Source organism: Camarhynchus parvulus, chromosome 4 (genome assembly GCF_901933205.1).
Source record: "Camarhynchus parvulus chromosome 4, STF_HiC, whole genome shotgun sequence".
NCBI lineage: Eukaryota > Metazoa > Chordata > Aves > Passeriformes > Thraupidae > Camarhynchus > Camarhynchus parvulus.
In genome coordinates this window covers 62,349,357-62,367,539 of record NC_044574.1, presented here as the reverse complement: position 1 = coordinate 62,367,539, position 18,183 = coordinate 62,349,357, and the positions used below count along the sequence as shown (strand labels likewise).

The window sequence follows — 18,183 nt, the reverse complement described above, 5'->3', positions numbered from 1 at the left end:
GAGTATCAGGTTTGTGTGCACCCCAGATCCAGTTTGAGTAGTAAATTGGTCCTGCACAGGTGGGTGCCACTGGGTGCTGGTGGTGGGTTTCTGCAAATGCTGTAGGGAGGGCCTCATCCCAGGAGAAAACAGAGCTGTTCCCTTGGAAGGTGTGGGGAGGGCAAGGAGTTCCTTAGAGCTTTTTAAGATGCAGTGTTTGAGTCCATAGGAGAGGACATTAGGAATCAGAATAACTTCATCATACAAGATACCAGATCCTTTATTTCTGCTCCCGTTGTTTCTCTTGTCCTGTGGTCTGACCAGTCTGTTTATCTCACTATCTTTGTGTGGGGATGAAGTGTGCACAAACATGGATTACTTACTTGCCTTCTGATACTGTTGAAGCGAAATACTGTTGACTTGATAGCTTGTGTGCTGTCAGATTTCCATGGAATGGAGGTCTGTCTTCTGTTTGGAATCTTTGTGGTGTAAATGAGCATGTGAGCTGTCCTCTCTTTTGACTATGAGTTTGACTTTAGGATTAGAATTGGGAAACAGACGGAAATAAGTCATCTGACAACAGTTAGGAACCAGGAATAAGCTCCTTATGGGAATTGTAGCTGCTGTACTACTGTTGTAGTCACTTGTGGATGCAGGAGGAATGCAGCCAAGCTGACTAGGCTGGTTGCTGAAGGTCTGTGCTGGCTGAGAAATGCTTTCTGGCACATTCAGTGTAAAAATTTAGAGCATTTATTGTTGAAGACTGGAAAAGTCTGTGGTTTGTCTCTTCTTAACCTTAAAAATGCAGCATGCTTTGTCAGGGAAAACTCACCATGCAGAGGCTTCCTTTTGGGAAATTGATTTTGGATGGCCATATATGATTCTGATTGAGAGGTAGGAGGGTGGTCTTGCCTGTGACTGGCATGATGACCTGTCCTCTTTTTCCTCTGGATCTGCCTGGTTGCTTAGTTCAGCAGCTTGCTTGGCATGGGCTCTAGAGGAGCTGCTTTGATCCGGGGGCTGGCTGCACTGCAAGGAAGGATCGTGTGCTCAGATGGGGGAGAGCTGCTCCTGCATGGACACACTTCAGCTGTGCTGTTAGGAGATGTGGGTGAAGGCAAGGCCCCACAGCTCAGTCTGCCCAGAGCTTTGTTGCTGCTGGCTTTGTCCACTTAGGAGCTGGGATGTCATATTTCCATTGTTCAGCTGTGCTGAGCTACAATCCTTAGAAAAACAACTTGTTTCAGCTGGAAATGGATGGGTGTGCACAGTTCTGAGCTGAAACTTGGACACAGTGCATGAGGCCGAGCGAATGGAATGGGGGAAATATTCCAGAAAAAGTATTTGTGAGAAGTTGTTCCACCTTGAGTTGTGCAAAGCTAAACTCCCTTTTCAAAGGATGAGTGAAGGGTTGAGGTCTGTTGCAGCAAAGTCTGAGTGTGACATAGAAATGGCTGCTTATTGAGCTGTGTGAAGAGGGCTCAAGGTACTTCTCCTTGAAGACTCTGCAGGCAAGTAACGTGTGGAAAAGCCCTCTCAAGTTAATCAGTGATGCAGACAAGAAATTATCATTGGGATTTCAGCCTTGACTCTTGTAGAGATAGGATTGAAACAATGCATTTGTGTTTTTAAGAGCTGAGGGTTTTGGGGTTTCTTTTAGGTCTTCGCCTTTTCCTTAGTTGTCATTTTAAAGGAAGATGCTTCAAGGATCCAAGCCAGTCCCTGGGGATCTGTCAGTGTAACAAGGTGCTTCATGGCATGCCTAGGAGTGTCTTGTATTGAGAATTAGTCAAATCTATCCTTGGACAGTCAAGGCAAAAGGTGAGTCCGGTGGAAAAGGAACGTGATTAACTGTTAGAGAAGGATTTTCTCTTTCTTGGGAGCTCACCTTCCTTAAACAAGGCTTAAGAGAATAATTAGTCCCTTGAAAGTAGGGCAGTGAAGAATAGGATGTAACAGTGCACAGCAGGATTCCAGTCCTTTCTCAGCAGTGCACAGGTTGTCTGCAGGTGCTGCTGCCAGTGAGCTGTGTTTCAGGTAGAGGGCTAAAATATTCTGTTCAGAGCAGAGTCATGCTTCGTGTGATTCCCAGTTTTTAATTACTGAATTGACCAAGTTGAAACAACTTCATGTAGCACCTACTGCAGAACTATGTTGTCCTGTACTGCTTGTGTTCTTTGCCTTCCTCAGTTCTCGCTGCTGAATCCATCAGAGCTGGCTGTGTCATGTTTAAGGATCTTTCTGAGTCTGGTGATGATCCTCAGGATGTGCTTATCCAAGGAAGTTTAGAGTCCTTGAGCTGTCCTTCAGGAAAACTCCAAAATGCTATTGCTGTAGCTCTTGTTACCGGGCCTGTGGCACAGTCTGGGGCGTCAGAGGGAACGTAACCCCTCTAAGCTTTTCAGGGCTGTGGTGAGGCAGCTCTGGTTTGAGTGGCCCTGTAAGTAATTTGTTAAGTAGCTTAGGTGGTGCTTACCTCAGGTACTTGAGGGAGAGTCTTAGGGGGCTGCAGTTGTTCAGGTGTGACGTTTGGGGATTTTGGCAATGAGGGTGATTCTGGGAAGCTCAGTGGTACCATCTCCTTCTTCAGGGTTATGTGATCCCTTTACTTTGTCTCTGCTAAATAGATGTAACAGTGAGGAAGACTTGACAGGTGACTTGCTCAGGGTGGCAAAAAATGCCTGCATAGGCTCAAGCTGTCCCTTTAGTACCCCTCAGCTGTTGGGTCTTCTGCAGGGATTGGTTTCCATTTTGGTTCTGCAATGGCATGGGAAGAACCTTTATTACAGGTGCTGCTGTTCGTCCGTGGCTCTGATGCAGACCACCACATCCCCAGTGATACATAGGAGTTATGCATACACTGTCGAAGCTTTGCTTCTGAGGTCAGTTCTTTGAAAGCTGCTCCAAAAGAAGGGGGTTCTGTCAGAAGTTCAGGTTGAGGGAGGGTTGGGAGGAGGGTGAAGGTGCGAACTTGTGTTGAGGGCTTGGATTGAAAATGTGGCAGCTTTTGTTGATGTAACAGTGTTGTCTGAAGCTCAGCTTTCAGAGGCATGAGTATGTGTTTCAGTGGCTTTTTTTATAGTGATGTTTATATCTTGTTATTCATGTCAGAGACTAAAATGTGTGTTTTTCCCCCCACATAAATGTGAAATTTGGGCAGGGAAGTTGAAATGATAATGAGACAAGGTGTTGCTATTTTTGCACTGGCATTAATTTTTTCTCGCATGAACGGTTGCAGCTGAATACCAGTTAATGCATGAATTTGCTTCATGTGGAAGTATGCCAAGTGCTTGGAATGAGGGTTTGAAATGGAAAAAGAATATTATTCCTTGCAGTTTCACAATCTTCTCATAGCTCCTGCGTTCAGCATGCCTGTCCCTGTGTTTTTATTGCTGTGTATGCTGCTGGGAATGCAGCGTGCGGAGGAGAGAAGGGAATTTTCCTGTGAATACCTCAGCACCTGTCTCGTCATCAGAAGCACACTGCAGTCCTAATGCAGGTGTCCCTGCAGCAGAGACTCGGCTGGTGCCAGTCCTGAGGACTGTGTTATGCCATTTCAGCAGCAGGCTGCTCCTCTCACCTCCCTCTCCTCTCCCCTTTCCATTTTTGTGGCAGCAGCGAGAGAAATGGAGAGTACAGTCAAAGGAATAAAATGAAAGAAGACACTGTTGAGATGTTCCAGATCTGCCAGCCTTGGGATTTGTGCTGATCGAGGCGTTTTGGTTTGGGGAGGGTCAGTGCACGTTGAGAAGACAAGGGATGTAATTGTGTATCCCAGATCAGGGGGGGCAATCCTCACCGTGCAGGGAAGGGGTGCTGCTGTCAGACGTGTCTGTGCTGGCAGTGCTGCTGTAGTAGCAGGGTAGGGCAAGTGAGAATCACACAGCTTGCTCCTCTTAGGAAATACATCTGAGGAAAACACACAAAATCTGCAGAGCTGAAATGGAGTGGGCACTTGATCATCTGCTGCACTTGGCTTCCGTGTCTGCTTTCCCTTGCAGTGACCAGGAGCTGATCTCTATCTAATAAAATGGTGTTTTGTGTAAGGAGCCAGAAAACCATCGCTTACATTTCAGGGATATGTCATCCAAATGGGGTGGTATTCACCCATAGAAATGACAGGCACTGCCAGAGCCTTGGCTTCAGTAAAGCCTTGGATGGAATTTTTTCTATAATGCATTATTAATGCTGTGAAGATCTGCAAAGGGCCTTGAAACCTGTGTTACTTAGTGGTGGTTTTACCTGAAAACACGCAGGTGAAAAGGCAGAACCCTATACTTTGCCTCAGTAGCTAGTTTGTGAAAGTCAAAATCCATTCTCACTGTTGTGTTTGAAGACACGTGTAAGTTAATTTCTCTGTCTTGATGTTTCAAATCCGAGTATTTTTTCCAGTAAGCTGTCCTGAAACTGCAATGGGCTCATGTATTTTGAAAGCATCAGAGGTGATACTCTGAAGGCTAAAAGGTAGCAGGGTGTGGGAGAGCAAACATGAAGTTCTTGCTGTGGTATGGGGTGTTGTATCTTGCAATTTGCAGAGGTTTTGGGTTGCCAATTTAAATAATGTGTTTTGGATCCCAAAGTGAAAAATTGGTGCTCGAAGTACTTGGCCCAGTTTGTCACATTTCAAATGATCCTTGCCTTGTTTTTATTCACTCCTGCTTCATGAATCTCTTGATGTGCATCAAATGGTTAGATACAAGGCATGAAAAAGCCCTAGCAGTGTCTTGCAAAGTGAACTTAGCCTGTTATTAGTCAGAGCTGGACTTTGTTCTTGCTCTGGGAATGGGGTTTATTTCCTCTGTGTGTTCCCCTTGCAAGGTAATAGTATAAACATTACTATTTCTGTGTGAAACAGACTTGAAGTGTAGTCCTGAAGTCAACACTGGAAAATACACTGTCAAGAAATGCTCAGTAATGTGTGAAGTGTAGATAGATAAATAGATAGATAGATAAATTGTTTTTCAGTACAGTGTCTTGGAGGTGTGAGAGCCGAAATGGTTCTGGAGGGAAAGCTGAGATTATCTTGGACGGGAGTTGCTGGAGCACCAGGGAAAGCAGTGTGGGTGTAGGTCAGGCATGAGGAGTTCCTCCTGGAAATCAGGATTAAAACTGCTCATTGGAAGGGAGTCATTTTTAGCTGAGTAAGGAGAGAATCTGAAACTTCCTTGCTCTTCAAGCAGAGAAGTGGGGCTGAAGTCAGCAGAGTAGGACTAAGTATGACCTGTCATAGTTGTGGTGGCTTTGCAACACCAAACAGAGTTGACTATTCTTGCTAAATTTGTTGTTGTTTTTAAAAACCTTCTACTACTCTCCAAAAGTTTTGGAGCTGGGAAAAATCAGCTGTTCAAGTGCTTGCTAACTGGCAGTAAGTGCCTCACAAAGAGCTGATCCTAAAGGAGTGTCAGGTAAGGTTTGTCTTAGGGGGTACAGTTTGCTGCCTGGTAATGGCCCCTGGCTGTTCCTTGTCCTTAAGGTTCTTCTGAAAGGCCTTGCTCTGGTCCTCTTAGGATTTGTTTGGTATCCTCTGGGTGTCAAACACCAAAGGCCCAAATGCCAAGGTAAAAATTTAGCAAGTTCTAAATTTTGTTCCTTGCCTAATAGAAGACAAAAGTCCTCACTCAGAAAAGCTGAGACATGAAGTATGTGGAAAATAGGGGCCAGCCCCAAAAATAAGCAAAAAGATTTTTTTCCTGAGAGGTGGAATTTTTTTGTTTTTTAATACTTGTCTGAGCTGGTGTGGTTTATCCAAATGCAGTTTCAGGTGCTGCTGTTTTATATTGCAGTGCTTAAAAACACTGAAGCTTAAAAAGTAAATCCTGTTAGGTTAGTGAGCCTGACTGGCTGTTTCCCTGCCGTGCAGAGCTGCTGTGTGCAGCCTGGCTGCCAGACCTTCACTGCAGTGCTCTGCTGCCTTGGTGCTGCCTCAGGAGCTCTGCACTGATGCTCTGAGCCTGTCAACAGACCCTGCTGTCTCACAGATGGCTGAAGGCAGCTTCCAGGGAGATGGCACTGGGTGTTTGTCCCAAGGTGCCACTCAGGTTCTTCTGAGTAAGGCTTTGGGCTGGCTAGTGACACTGAGTGCCCAATTGTGCCATTTGGGACACTCGTTGCTGCCCTGCCTCCACATGGCACGTTACAGAGGTGATTTTAGCTTTTGTAGTTTAGACAGAGTTCTGTAGTTTACAGAGGATTTACCCAGCTTGCTCTGAGGCAGTGCTGGAAGGCAGGAGCACATCAGCACTGGGTGCATGCAAGATGGCCTGAAGGAGAAGGAGCAGGGAATGGGATCAGCAAAATGGGCTCTTGGAATCAGACAGGGAACCTGAGATGGGAAGGAGAACATTACTTTTTACAGCCTTTTCTCAATGCTTCGGGGTTGTCCTTACAGCAGAGATGTCATTTGGGAAAACTGTAACTCAGTGATAACCAAATGCTGGAGATGCTCTGTAAATGAGCAGAGCCATGTACTGATTAGATGGATGAAAAATTGAGCTTGTGGCATTTGCAGTGAGGCTGGTAAACCAAGTGTTTTCTGCCTTGTTCCCAAAGTGAGTGTTTGGGAGGTGGTTTTATTCTGATAGAGCTCAGCTCATTTTAAAGCTCTCAGGTAATAGAACTGGTGGCAGGTCCTTCTGCTGGGAGTAAGGTTGGAGTTGCTGTTGTTTAAACATGCAATGTTAATTTAGGCATTGTATACTCATTTTGGGACTTTGCCTAGCTTGGTACCTTAGTTGATGGTGTGGTTCTAGAGGAGCTGCTTGGTGTTGGGTACTTCATTTCTTCCTCCTAGGAGGAGACTGTGCGAAGAGACTGTTGTTTGTAGGTGGGATGTACTTTCCCTTCTCCCTCCCTCCCTGGCCTGGTGTAAAATTAGTAAGATGCTAATCCATGTTTAGCCTTAAAAGCAGCAAATTTGAAATCAGTACATAACCCAAAGCTTTTCTTCAAGTCCTTAATGCTAGAGAGCTGTTGTTTGTTTGTTTGTTTGTTTGTTTGTTTGGGGTTTTTATATGTTTGTAATTACTTGGGGTTTTGTTGTGTCTTCTTACTGTGAGGGACACACTGAGAGGAAGTTGATTGTTTGACCTTAGTTTACATCTGTGTGAAATGATGTGGAGGCCACAGTGGGATCTGTGCTGATGGCAGTTCTGTGTGTGGGTGGCTTGATGGAGAGAGACGGATGAAGTCAGAGTTAGGATCAAGAGCTGAATTCTGCCTCTGTTTGGTTCAGCACTATGTGGTGGCAGAGCCACACCAGCTAAGGCAACTCAGGTGTGCTTTGTCTTCCTGTCCTAACCTGGCATTTGTTCAAATGCATGTTGAGAATTTGGTGTTTGTCAGTCAGAACAAACTTACTGGCATGTTTCAGGGCTGTCTTCAGGGTGTGCAGACATGAGTCCTGTTTGAGAGCAGCCAGAACCTGGGAGTTTTGTTCTCCTGGCATCTTTTTGATAGTAGAAGTATCAAATGTACTAAAAATTGTTTTGAGCAAAGTAAAGCTGGGCCAGGACAGAACATGAGATTCTTACTGCAGGATGAGAGGGTAGGAGAAATCTTGTAAAAGGGCTGATGCTGGGGCCCTGAACAATTGGGTTATGTCAGAGTATTGTTGGATTGGAGCAATGCTGACAGAGCATGCAGATGAAATATTCTGATATGTAAGGTGGAGCATTTGTATGGTATTCTACACTTTTTTTAGTCAAGGGAAATAAAATACGTCTGAAGCCCTTTAAAGGAAATGTCTGTTTACTTGACCTGGTACATGGAAATGCTTTGTCTTCATTTGCAGCTTCTGAGGAGAAGGCAGGGTTTTCTGAGAAGCAGAAGTAGTTTTCCTTTCTACCAAAATAGGGTTTTGTTCCCTGCTTTGGCACACCATGTCTTTATCACTGTCCCTGTGTAGTGCTTGGTGTTGTGTAGAAAAACTGAAAAGACAAGACTGTAATGAAACCCTGTAGGTAAATAACAATTTTGAAACTGCAGAGGAGATGAGAACTTCTGCAAGCTGCAGGCGGATGGTGGATCTCTTCTACCTTGCAATAGAAAAGATTTTTACTCTGTGTTTAATATTAAAAAATGGTGTCAAGTGTTTTTCCAATTAGTTATCTCTTGTTACTGTTCTGAAATGTTTTCAGTGACAGCACATAGTATAAACATTCCCCAGACTTTATTGTGAGGATGTTTTCTGCTGGTCTCTCACGAGAGTCTCGGTGCTGTGTTGTTTGTGGGTGGATTTCTGCTTCTCCCTGTTCTCCTTGGGTTGTTTATTTAATCACACCATGCACATATTCTTAGCTGGAAGGAAGATGGGAGGATTTTTCCATTTGAAACTTAAACTGCATGAAAGACCTAATTTTGGGGAGAGGAGGTGTGTGGGGGAGAGTAGTTTTCTTATTTTGACTTTCTTCTTAGCAAATATTTCATAGTGTTAGGAGGAACCACGACCAGCTGTTCATTATTTCACTTGGAGGAGTTTTTTTTCAGTCAGTCTGAGCAGTTGGGATTTTGCATGAGTTGGGTGAGCCAAGAATCCTTGCACAGCTCTGGAGTTGGCCTTTCCAGGGGTGAGAGCTGTCGCTGGGCTCCTGAGCAGCGCAGCGGTTCCTCTGGCTTGCCGCAGCAGGCTGCCTGTCCTCTGCAAGAACACAAATGGCAAGTCCTCAGATGAACCACAGCAGGCCTGAAACCTCAGTGTAGGTGCAGAGAGCGGTGGTGGGCAGAGGACCCTGGCAAGGCAGGGTTCCTTAGGACTGGGGAGCAAACTTGGAGCTGCCTTCACCAGTTTGCCAAACTGCAGAGAGCAGCCCGTGTGAGTATGGCTGGAGAAAACACTGCTGAGGAGTGATGGGCAGCGCTGCTGGACTGTCCTGCTCTTGGCATCAGAGCCACTTTGGTCTGGAGCTGGAAGTCCTCCCTTTCAGCTGGATGTTCCCAGATTTGAAGGAGGAGGGGAGAGTGGCTGCAAAAGAGCAGAGGGAGCCTTTAGAGGTGCCCTTGAGATGTGTGGTTGGGTATTGCCACGAGCTGGCCAGAGGCTTTGTTTCTCTATGGTGGTGTTAAAGGGATAAAATGAAGAAAATGGGGAAGTAGTGCTCAGCCTGTCTTCCTTAGCAAACAAGGGATTTGGGTTGAAGCTGAGTGTGTCCTGCAAGTGTGGAGTGGGAGACAGAAGGCAAAAGTGGTGTGAGCTCCCTGCTTGTGAAAAGAGAATGGATGGGGGAGGCTGGAGGGACCTTCCAGGAGTCCTTAGATGACCTGCTTGCTCTTCTGGTTTGTCTGCCCACATAGATGGGTTCTGGGGGAATTTATCTGCAGGAATCTGAACTTGTGATGCTCATGGGACTGCTTTGAAATTTTGGAGACACAAATGAAGCTTAAGAATAAAATAATTTTCTGTTTCGACGAGGTATATTCCATGTGGAAACAGATGCAGACAGTGGCTGCTTTTATCCAGAGGTGACTGCAGTTTTTAATTATTGTAGGGGTGGCACATATGATGTCTCTGTTGGGCAGACTGGCATTTAAATTGATTCTGATTTTGTATTGGGATTGGGATTAGGGTTTTGAAACTGGGAATTTTGGAAGCTGTTGAGCTTTGTAGGGGGATGTTTAACTTGGTCTTTTTTATTTGATAATTGTTTGGGTGACTAGTTCACAGGCTGTGGAGTGACCTCATGGAACTCTCAGAGAAGTGCCTTCTCTGCACTACTTGTCCTCTAGCAGGCAGGATAACACAAATGAGTATTAGGGCTTTCTTCTCTAAAGCACTCATCTCGTTCCAAATTTCTACCTATTTCACAGCAAAAACAGATGGACAGCACAGAAAAGTAGTCTTCAGAAGAATTCAGACAACTCAGCATCTGTTTTCTAAAAAAGGCAGATAAACAGTTGCATATTCCATAGATCAAGTTTGAGAAAATGATTTCTTGAGAAAGATGCTGTGACATAAAGTCATTTTATAGTGGCATTGATAATTATGTGGAAGGTGTTGCTTGTCCATGTGGTTCTTTTCTTTGGATGTTGGATTACGAGACATCAGACCCGAAGTGAGAGACCTGAAGACAACAAAGTACTTAAAAATAAAATGCTTAAATAATAAGTTCAGCTCTAGGTTTTTTCTGGTTTTAGTCTGTTTTGGTCAGTTATATCATTCTTAAACCAGGTCTGTTACTTTTCAGGTGGAATCATTTATCTTGGATCAGGATGATCTCGAAAACCCTATGTTGGAAACAGCTTCTAAATTGCTGCTGTCAAGTACTGCTGATGGTGCTGACCTGAGAACAGTAGATCCTGAAACCCAGGCGAGATTAGAAGCTTTGCTCGAAGCTGCGGGTAAGTCCTCGTGTCCCGTACAGGTTTAACCCCCTTACAGGAGTCCCTACTGGAATTGCTTGCGTAAGGCTAATCCATGGGAGCAGGATACAGCTGTGAAATGCACAGTGGGGTGGGTTTGGCAAGGGTGTCGCAGAAGAGAAACAAGTTCATTTTAGAGTATTCCAAGGTCTGGAAAATCAGAATTTCACTTGAAGATGTTTCCAATCAGACTTCTCCAATGTTGGCATTTTAAAAGCCTCAGTCAAAATTGATGCCTGACTTTGGCGTGTGCCATTATGTCAAACCCTGAATGGCTCAATAGGTTTTATTCTGTAGTAGTTGCTGTATGAAAAGCTTTCATAGTTGCTTATACTACATAGTTTCAGTAGCTGAAAACTGATTCCTTCTGTGGATTGGAGGGTTTCAGTCACGTGCAGCTTTGAATGACTGTTGTGAACAGTTAAGGCCATCGTTTTGGAAGCTGTAGTTGATGGTGCTTGGAGCGTTGCTGCCGACAGCTCTCAGAGGCTCGCTTTGACCTTGTGTGTTCTCTCCTTGCTGGCACGCTTGCCCCTGGGCTGCGGTTGGGCACGGCAGGCATAGGGAAGCTGTCGACCGCGGATGGGAAGGCGTTTGCAGACCCCGAGGTGCTGCGCAGGCTGACCTCGTCCGTCAGCTGCGCCTTGGATGAAGCGGCGGCCGCGCTGACCCGGATGAGAGCCGAGAGCACGGCCAGCGCAGGACAGACGGACAAGTAAGGCAGCCTTGGGCCTGGAGCCTCTCAGTCCTTTGCTCCCTCTAGAAGCGGTTTTTCTTGTTCTAGCACTTGCACTGAGGGCATGATGAAACTCTTACTCAGGTGGAGTTGGTGCCAAGTTATCACCTTTGCTTCTCCTGCTTAAATATTTGTGGACTGGCAGGTCTTGCAGTAGGGAGTGAAGCAATTCATGCTGCTCAGAATTACGGAATGAAATTCCAAGGAGTTTATCATGACCAGCTGTAGAAACATTTCTAAGCTCTTCAATGGTATGGGCCTTAGAACTGTTCCAGAGTTGTAAATCCCCACATGGGTCGTTCAGTGATAGCATGAAACAAGATTTCAGATTAAAAAAATGTTTTAGGGGATTTCAGAGTGCCTTTTTAATTGAGGAAGGAAAACAGCCTTTAGGGATTGGAGCTCCACAGTGGTCAGTGTCGCCTCAGCCAGGGGGTTGCAGCTCTTGTACTGGATTTGGTGGCTTTACATCTGCAATTTTTTCCACTGGGTTATTCAGGAGGGAAAGAAGAAGGATATTTCTTTCCAGGCTGCCATAAGGCTTCAGTGTTAGTAGGGACAACCAAGGGTGCTGTGCTAGTCAGAAGTTTGTTCCTTCTATACGGAATAACTCGAAAGAAAGATTTCTTGCTGTAGGAACAGCTTGAAGAGCAGTATAATTTTGGGTTATGTCTGCTTCTGTTCTGTCTGCATCCCCTCTTCTCCTCTGCACCTCTTTCTTGGGAATGGTGATAGTTGCCAAAGTTGTTATAAAAACAGAGGTTCTTGGAAATTAAAAAAAAGGTCAACATGTAGTGAAGGGACATATTTCAGAACTGATTCTCCATGTATTACAATTATGTCTGGTTACAAGACCCTGGTATTTTCAGCATAGGAGAGAAGGGAAGTGGTTAAGTTTCCTACAGGAGAACACTGATGTTGGTGATTTGTTTTAGTTTAATTAATAGTTACAGTGCTGAACAAATAAAGTTTTCTCAAGATTGACAGCTGATTTCCATGTCCTCTGGTCCTGGGACATCCTGCATCTATTTCTCTTGTAAACTTCTGTTAAAAATTAATAGCAGGAGTGGATATGGACATGACTTAATTTTCAGCCAAGTTAGCTGGGAAACCTCAAGTGTAAAACTGGCACTTCTTTTATTAGCAGTTGGCGCGCTTTTAGCTGTGTTTCCTTTTTTGCTGATGTGTCCTCATGGCACACTGGAGCTGAGGCAGAGTCCCTTTCCACTCTGAATGCTTTTCCCTTGTTAGCCGCAGCCTGGCCGAGGCCTGTTCCGAAGGAGACGTGAATGCTGTGCGGAAGCTGCTCATTGAAGGCCGCAGTGTGAACGAGCACACAGAGGAAGGGGAAAGCCTCCTTTGCTTGGCCTGCTCAGCAGGGTATTATGAGCTTGCACAGGTTGGTTTCCTGGCTGTTTGTACCATGTGTGTGTTGTACATAGAGAGATGTTAAATCAATCTATTAGCATTTTGTGCGCCTGGAAGGGGGTGTTCAGGTAGTGAGAAATGGCAGATGAGTCTCACACATACACTAAATGTTGCTGATGCATTCTGGTGCCTGTTTTGTGCCAGGATTGCTCACCCAGCACTGGGGTGAAGGTGGGGGTTGGCAGTGGAGGGGCAGGGTTTGTCCCTCAGTGTTGTTGATCGGTGTCTCTTGGCAGGTTCTCCTGGCAATGCATGCCAATGTGGAGGACCGGGGAATCAAGGGAGACATCACACCTCTGATGGCTGCTGCCAATGGTGGGCACGTCAAAATTGTCAAGCTGCTGCTAGCTCACGGTGCTGATGTGAACGCACAGTCATCCACAGGTAAAGGGGCTCTTGGGAACCACTGCAGAGCTGGGATTTGCTCTGTGCAGGCAACTTGGTGTGGAAGTTCGGGAGCCGTGGCTCTCAGCCCAGCTAGGCAGAATGCTTCCTTGTGGTTTTGCCGTTTAAATTCTCTTTTCTAAGTGGAACTCTGAAGTATTGTTGGATGCAGATCAAGTATTAGGGAGACATAGAAAGGTGGATAAGGTCAGTTAGTAACTGGAAGGTGTTTGAGTACCTAAGATTTGTTGTCACATTTTAAGCACAGTTTGGTAAATTTGTGTGTATCTGGAAAAGTTATTTGGTGGCAGGTCAGGAAACCCAAGGGGAAAAGTGAGAAGAGGGCCTCCCCTTCCACTCTTCCCGTGGTAATTTGCTAGTGATTTGTGTTGAAGTGACCAGATTGGGAAATCTTGTAAGTTTTTGTAACCTGGAAGTGGAGAACTGGTGTGTAGTCAGCAGTACCTGATGAATGGAGAGCTGACCCTGAGTGAGGGGGAGACGGGGATACCAGAAGACACCTTATTTATTTTTTAATTTTTTTTTCAGTGAAGCAGTTTTCTCAGTGGTAATATGGCCTTGACCTGTAACATTTTTCAAGGTGTCTTTCACAGAGGCAGATTCTTTGGCTGTTGTGTCCAGATCCATGTTTTTGTATTTTTTCCACCGTAGTTTTTTTTCCTCTCCTTGTAAAGACTGGGAACATTTTGGAACCAGCCCCTTGCAGGTGTTTAAGACCTGATTTAGAAGCAGCAGTTAATTCTACTCCTGGTTTTGAGCTTTCATTTTACAGCATTGTGTACTCCTGCTGATTAACAGGAAAATGGATGGGGGTTTGTGACTGGGCTAGAGATGGGAAGAGAAGTGCATCAGTGCAGGCACAAGGAGGTCAGACACTCAGTCTGTCAGCACCGAGCTGCTTGGTGCCACTGCTGATTTCCCCCTCCCTGTAGTTGTTCATCTGTAGTGTGAAAAGCCCTGTTCCATCAGGTATCCAGCTAGAAGGGATGGAATGGAGCACCAGGTGAAGTTCTGGGTGGAGGAAGGCCATCAGGTTGTGTTCCCAACCCCTGTTCTCTCTGGCCCAAGGCAACACAGCTCTGACGTACGCCTGCGCCGGGGGCTACGTGGACGTGGTGAAGGTGCTGCTGGAGTCGGGCGCCAGCATCGAGGAGCACAACGAGAACGGCCACACGCCGCTGATGGAGGCGGGCAGCGCCGGGCACGTGGAGGTGGCCAGGGTGCTGCTGGAGAACGGGGCGGGCATCAACACGCACTCCAACGAGTTCAAGGAGAGCGCCCTGACGCTGGCCTGCTACAAAGGTACTGTACAGAGTGGGCACAGGAGTCAGGGACAGCAAGGAGTCCTTCAGCCTTGCTGCCCATGGCCAGAGGAATTCAAAGGTGTGAGCAGACCCTGTGCTGCTCTTGTCCTGGCTGTGATACTACTCAGGGCCAGTGTGGATTCCCTCAGCCTTGCTGCCCACCACCTGGGGAATTGAAAGGGTGTGAGCACACACTGTGCTGCTCTTGTCCGGGCTGTGATACCACACAGCACGCCCGTGCCATGTGCAAAATCATCTGTGTGCAGAGTCTGAGTATCAGGATCTAAAACTTTGGTCTGAGGTATGATTATTTAGAAGATGCTCTGTTAAACAAATGAAGAGACAAGGAGCTAATGTGTTAGATTACAGAAAAAGTAAGCTAAACTTTCTGTATTACACCTGTTTTATGCCAGGTACCTCTGCTTAAATACAGCAAATATTTCATTTTAAAGGACTGGCACTGGCAAATCATGGAAGGTTTAGGACCTTGCCTTTTAGGTGTCAGTGCTGAGGACAACAGGCCTTTGTTTCCTCCCTTAAAGCAAAATTGCAGTACCCCAGAAAGGGATGAAGATGTTTAATTAAGAGGCAAAATCTGTTCCTACAGCCCAGCAGCTGCTGTTATAGTCACTTGGGACATGTTTTATTAGGCCCTTGCCATCATGGAGTAGTTGATGTTGGTAACAAGAGGTTCTTGTGTGGCACCTGTGTAGAAGTTGGTCTTAGTCTTTCATGTATATTTTTACCAGCTACACTGATACCAGCTGCTGTGCATGTAGATGGCAGAGATACAAACACACCTTTCCAGAGTGGACTCTTTATGTTGTATCACAGACATCCATGACCTTCATTATGTGCTTTAGAGCACTGTGAGTGTTGAAATGCACTTTCTCAAGCAGTTTCCTTCTGTTAACTATTTTCCACACAGGCCATCTGGAAATGGTGAGGTTTCTGCTGGAAGCTGGTGCAGACCAGGAGCACAAGACAGATGAGATGCACACTGCTCTTATGGAGGCGTGCATGGTAAGAGACATAAGGCTCCAACAGTGAGGTCTGTGGGCTCTCTTTTCTTGCTGAAGATGGAGAAAGCGGTTCCTTTGAGTTTCCTTCTGGTACAGAATCTAACTGTGATGTTTTGGTTCTCTTGTCTGCTTCATGGGAAGTTAACTTTATTGTTAAACTGAGAATTGTTTTCTTAAATTTTCTTTTTATCCTTCTCTCCAAATAGATTCCTCATGTGTTCGGATTTTCATGGCATTATTAGACTTGTGTAATGTCACACTATGAACTCGTGGCTGTAGAGGAGAGCAATAAATCCCTGTTTAGTCTGCCCTTCCCTGAAACAACTGCAGTGGTTCTAAATCAGCCAGTTGTGTCTGCTGAAAGAAGTTAATGGTTTCAGATGGGGGAATGATTAACAGAAACCATTACAGTTCTTGAAAGTTGTTCCAAAGAAAGTCACGTAGGTAAACAGAACTCGAGCTGTCCTTTATCTCACCCTGAAATCTTACTAGAGCAACCACATGAATATCCTTGGCCATGGCCTTGCAGGCAGTTCCTGGGAGTTGATGGTAAAATGACCTTGTTTAATGTTGCAGTTGCCTTCTCATCAGGATGCTTTTGTGGTGAATCTATGGATCAAGCCTTCCTTTCCTTGTCATTCTCTTCTGCCCTTTTAACTCTTCTAGTAGACGAAAAAATTTCCATCCGACCCACAGAGATGTTAAGACCTAATTTTTGTTAAAAAATTACTGAGCAGTAGGAAAAAATTCTTCTCCCTTATTCCTGCAGGAAGCTGTTCCTAGGGAGGCAGTTCCACGCTGGTGCTCAGAACTGGCAGATAGTTCAGTCTCATACCTTCAGCTCAGCTGACGAGAGAAGGAGCAGCTTTCTCTAGCAGTATTTAAAAACCTTGCAGTGTGAAATGAAGCAGAGCAAGGACTTCCATCTCAGCATGTTCTTTGTGCAGAAACAGTTACTGCTCTTCAGTGGCACAAGAAAACTTCCTTCTCTGGAACAGCTTTGAGCTTGAATGTGTGCTCACAGAATTGTCTGTCTGTGGCATAGCCAGTGCAGGTTTAAACCCTTCTGCAGCCTTGTGGATTCAGGAAGACTTGTGCCTGAGAGTTTTTTCAGACAGCAGTTAATACTGATTTAATGCACAGGAGGAGTTGGACAGTGGCACTTGCCTTGTGGGAGCAAAAAGCAGGGTGATCTAGTTGGTGTTTCCTCTCACTGAAGGACTGCTGCCCACAGAACTTCAGCTTAAAGATGCAGCTGGTGCTCTTGTGAAGGTTGCTCAGGTGACTTTTCCTGATCCCTTAGCAGTTGGAAGGCTTTTCCTGGCTGTTGTAGGAGAGCTCAGCAGGCCCACCCCACTGCAGGGTTTATTAAAGCATGGATCCAGTTCCCTTGTGTGGTGGGGCTCCAGCAGTTCTCCTGCAGGCTGCTTGGCCCACATAGGAAGCTTTGAAGCAAGCCTGGGTGCTGTGTCGTGCCATCCTCAGCATGGAGCAGGGGTGAGCAGGTAGCTGTCTTGCCAGAGCCTGATGGATGAGGCACCGTCTCTGCATTTCCCTGAGGAAAGATTCTTTATGGAGGCTTGGAGTTTTTCCCTAAAATAGTACTGTCATTTCATGTAAAAGGTGAATATGTCCTAGTTAATGTCCTAGATATTTTTCCGAGAGGAAGCCGTGCTTTGCTCCCTGGATATCAGAATAAGGTATGAAACACTTGAGAAAATGAAGCGGAAAAATGTCAGATGCAGTTTGGTGTTTTGTCTGGAAAAGAGCTTTTTGGAGTTGTGGTTTCCAGCTTGGCAAGGATGGCTGTGGATGAGATTTGCTGCCTCTTAGGAATTAATCTGAGATCAAGGTGTACTTACCTCATTCAGTGACAACCTTGGGAATGCCTTGTGTTCCTGGTGAGCGGCTGTTTATTTGCTGCAGCCCTCCAATGTTTTGTTTGTCAGATTTTGGTTCCTCCAAGCTGGAATGGTGGCCATCTCCTCATGGAGAAAACCAGCTTGGAGACTTCTTGCTGTTGTTGGAGCACAGCGACCCAGCCAGGCTCTGCTTCTGTCTGAACAAAGCAGAGTGGAATGGCAATTGGATGTGTCACTGTCAGGCCTCCAGTGTAAACATGGAGCTGAAAAGCCACTTCAAATAGTTCCTGACTTTATGGAATACTGAAAATGTGATGGAGATCCTGTGCTGAAGTATTTTGCAAGGAAGAAAGCAAATTTAAGAGCTGCCTTTTGGTAGAAGGGGTTTGATCACAGTGGAGCATGATCACGGTGTCTGGAAAACCCTGCCAGAATGCTGCCAAGGGAAAGCTGTTGCTTGGGTAGGTGCCTCCTGGGATGTGTAAGGAACCCCTGACAAGTGGTCTCATTTTGACTTTTCACTTGGAAGGATGAAGTAAGTCTTAAGTCTGCTGTTAAATTGAGCAGTGAAATAGTTTTGCAGGGGCCATGAGGCAAGCCAGGTCGGTGTTCATAGCTGCTTCTTAAGGAAGGGAGGAAGAAAAAGAATCTCACTATTGTTCTTGTGGAGGAGACAAGCTTCTAAAATAGTCGTGAGCTCCCTCTTGACTTTCTGGGCTTTATTTTGGAGTTCCCCCCTGCCCCAAGGAAGTTGATCCCAAACCCCTGAACTGGAGTCTGATACAAAGTTGTCCAGCTTGTTGCTTACACCACTGACAGAGAGGTCTGATAATGAGGTTCACAGCACATATTTAGTAAAATGTGCTCAGCATTTCTATAGGTGCTTGTTCAGTAGGAGACCTTATGCTTTATCCAAATGCTTAGGGAAAATATTCAGAAAAACTATTCATTATATTTTTGGACTCATTTTACTCCCTCATGGCTTTTTGTGTATTTTGAGGGAATTTGAGTCTGTGGCAAAACCATGGAGAAAAGCAGTTTTTCCATTTGGTCAGTCTTCTGATTTTTTGATTTTTTTTTATTTTTTTTTTTTC

At 45.5% G+C, this 18,183-nt stretch overlaps 1 protein-coding gene across 9 annotated transcripts in view; it reads left to right on the top strand.

The window, feature by feature from the left end:
- The window catches only part of ANKRD17 (ankyrin repeat domain 17), a 69,410-nt gene that overhangs the window by 24,130 nt on the left and 27,097 nt on the right, over positions 1-18,183 (top strand). For all 9 annotated transcript variants that reach the window (XM_030946812.1, XM_030946813.1, XM_030946811.1 and 6 more), the window contains exons 2-7: positions 10,158-10,311; positions 10,891-11,047; positions 12,320-12,467; positions 12,733-12,880; positions 13,970-14,203; positions 15,134-15,228. In XM_030946812.1, coding sequence (XP_030802672.1) covers positions 10,158-10,311; positions 10,891-11,047; positions 12,320-12,467; positions 12,733-12,880; positions 13,970-14,203; positions 15,134-15,228 — 936 coding nt within the window. The remainder of the gene's footprint in view (positions 1-10,157; positions 10,312-10,890; positions 11,048-12,319; positions 12,468-12,732; positions 12,881-13,969; positions 14,204-15,133; positions 15,229-18,183) is intronic.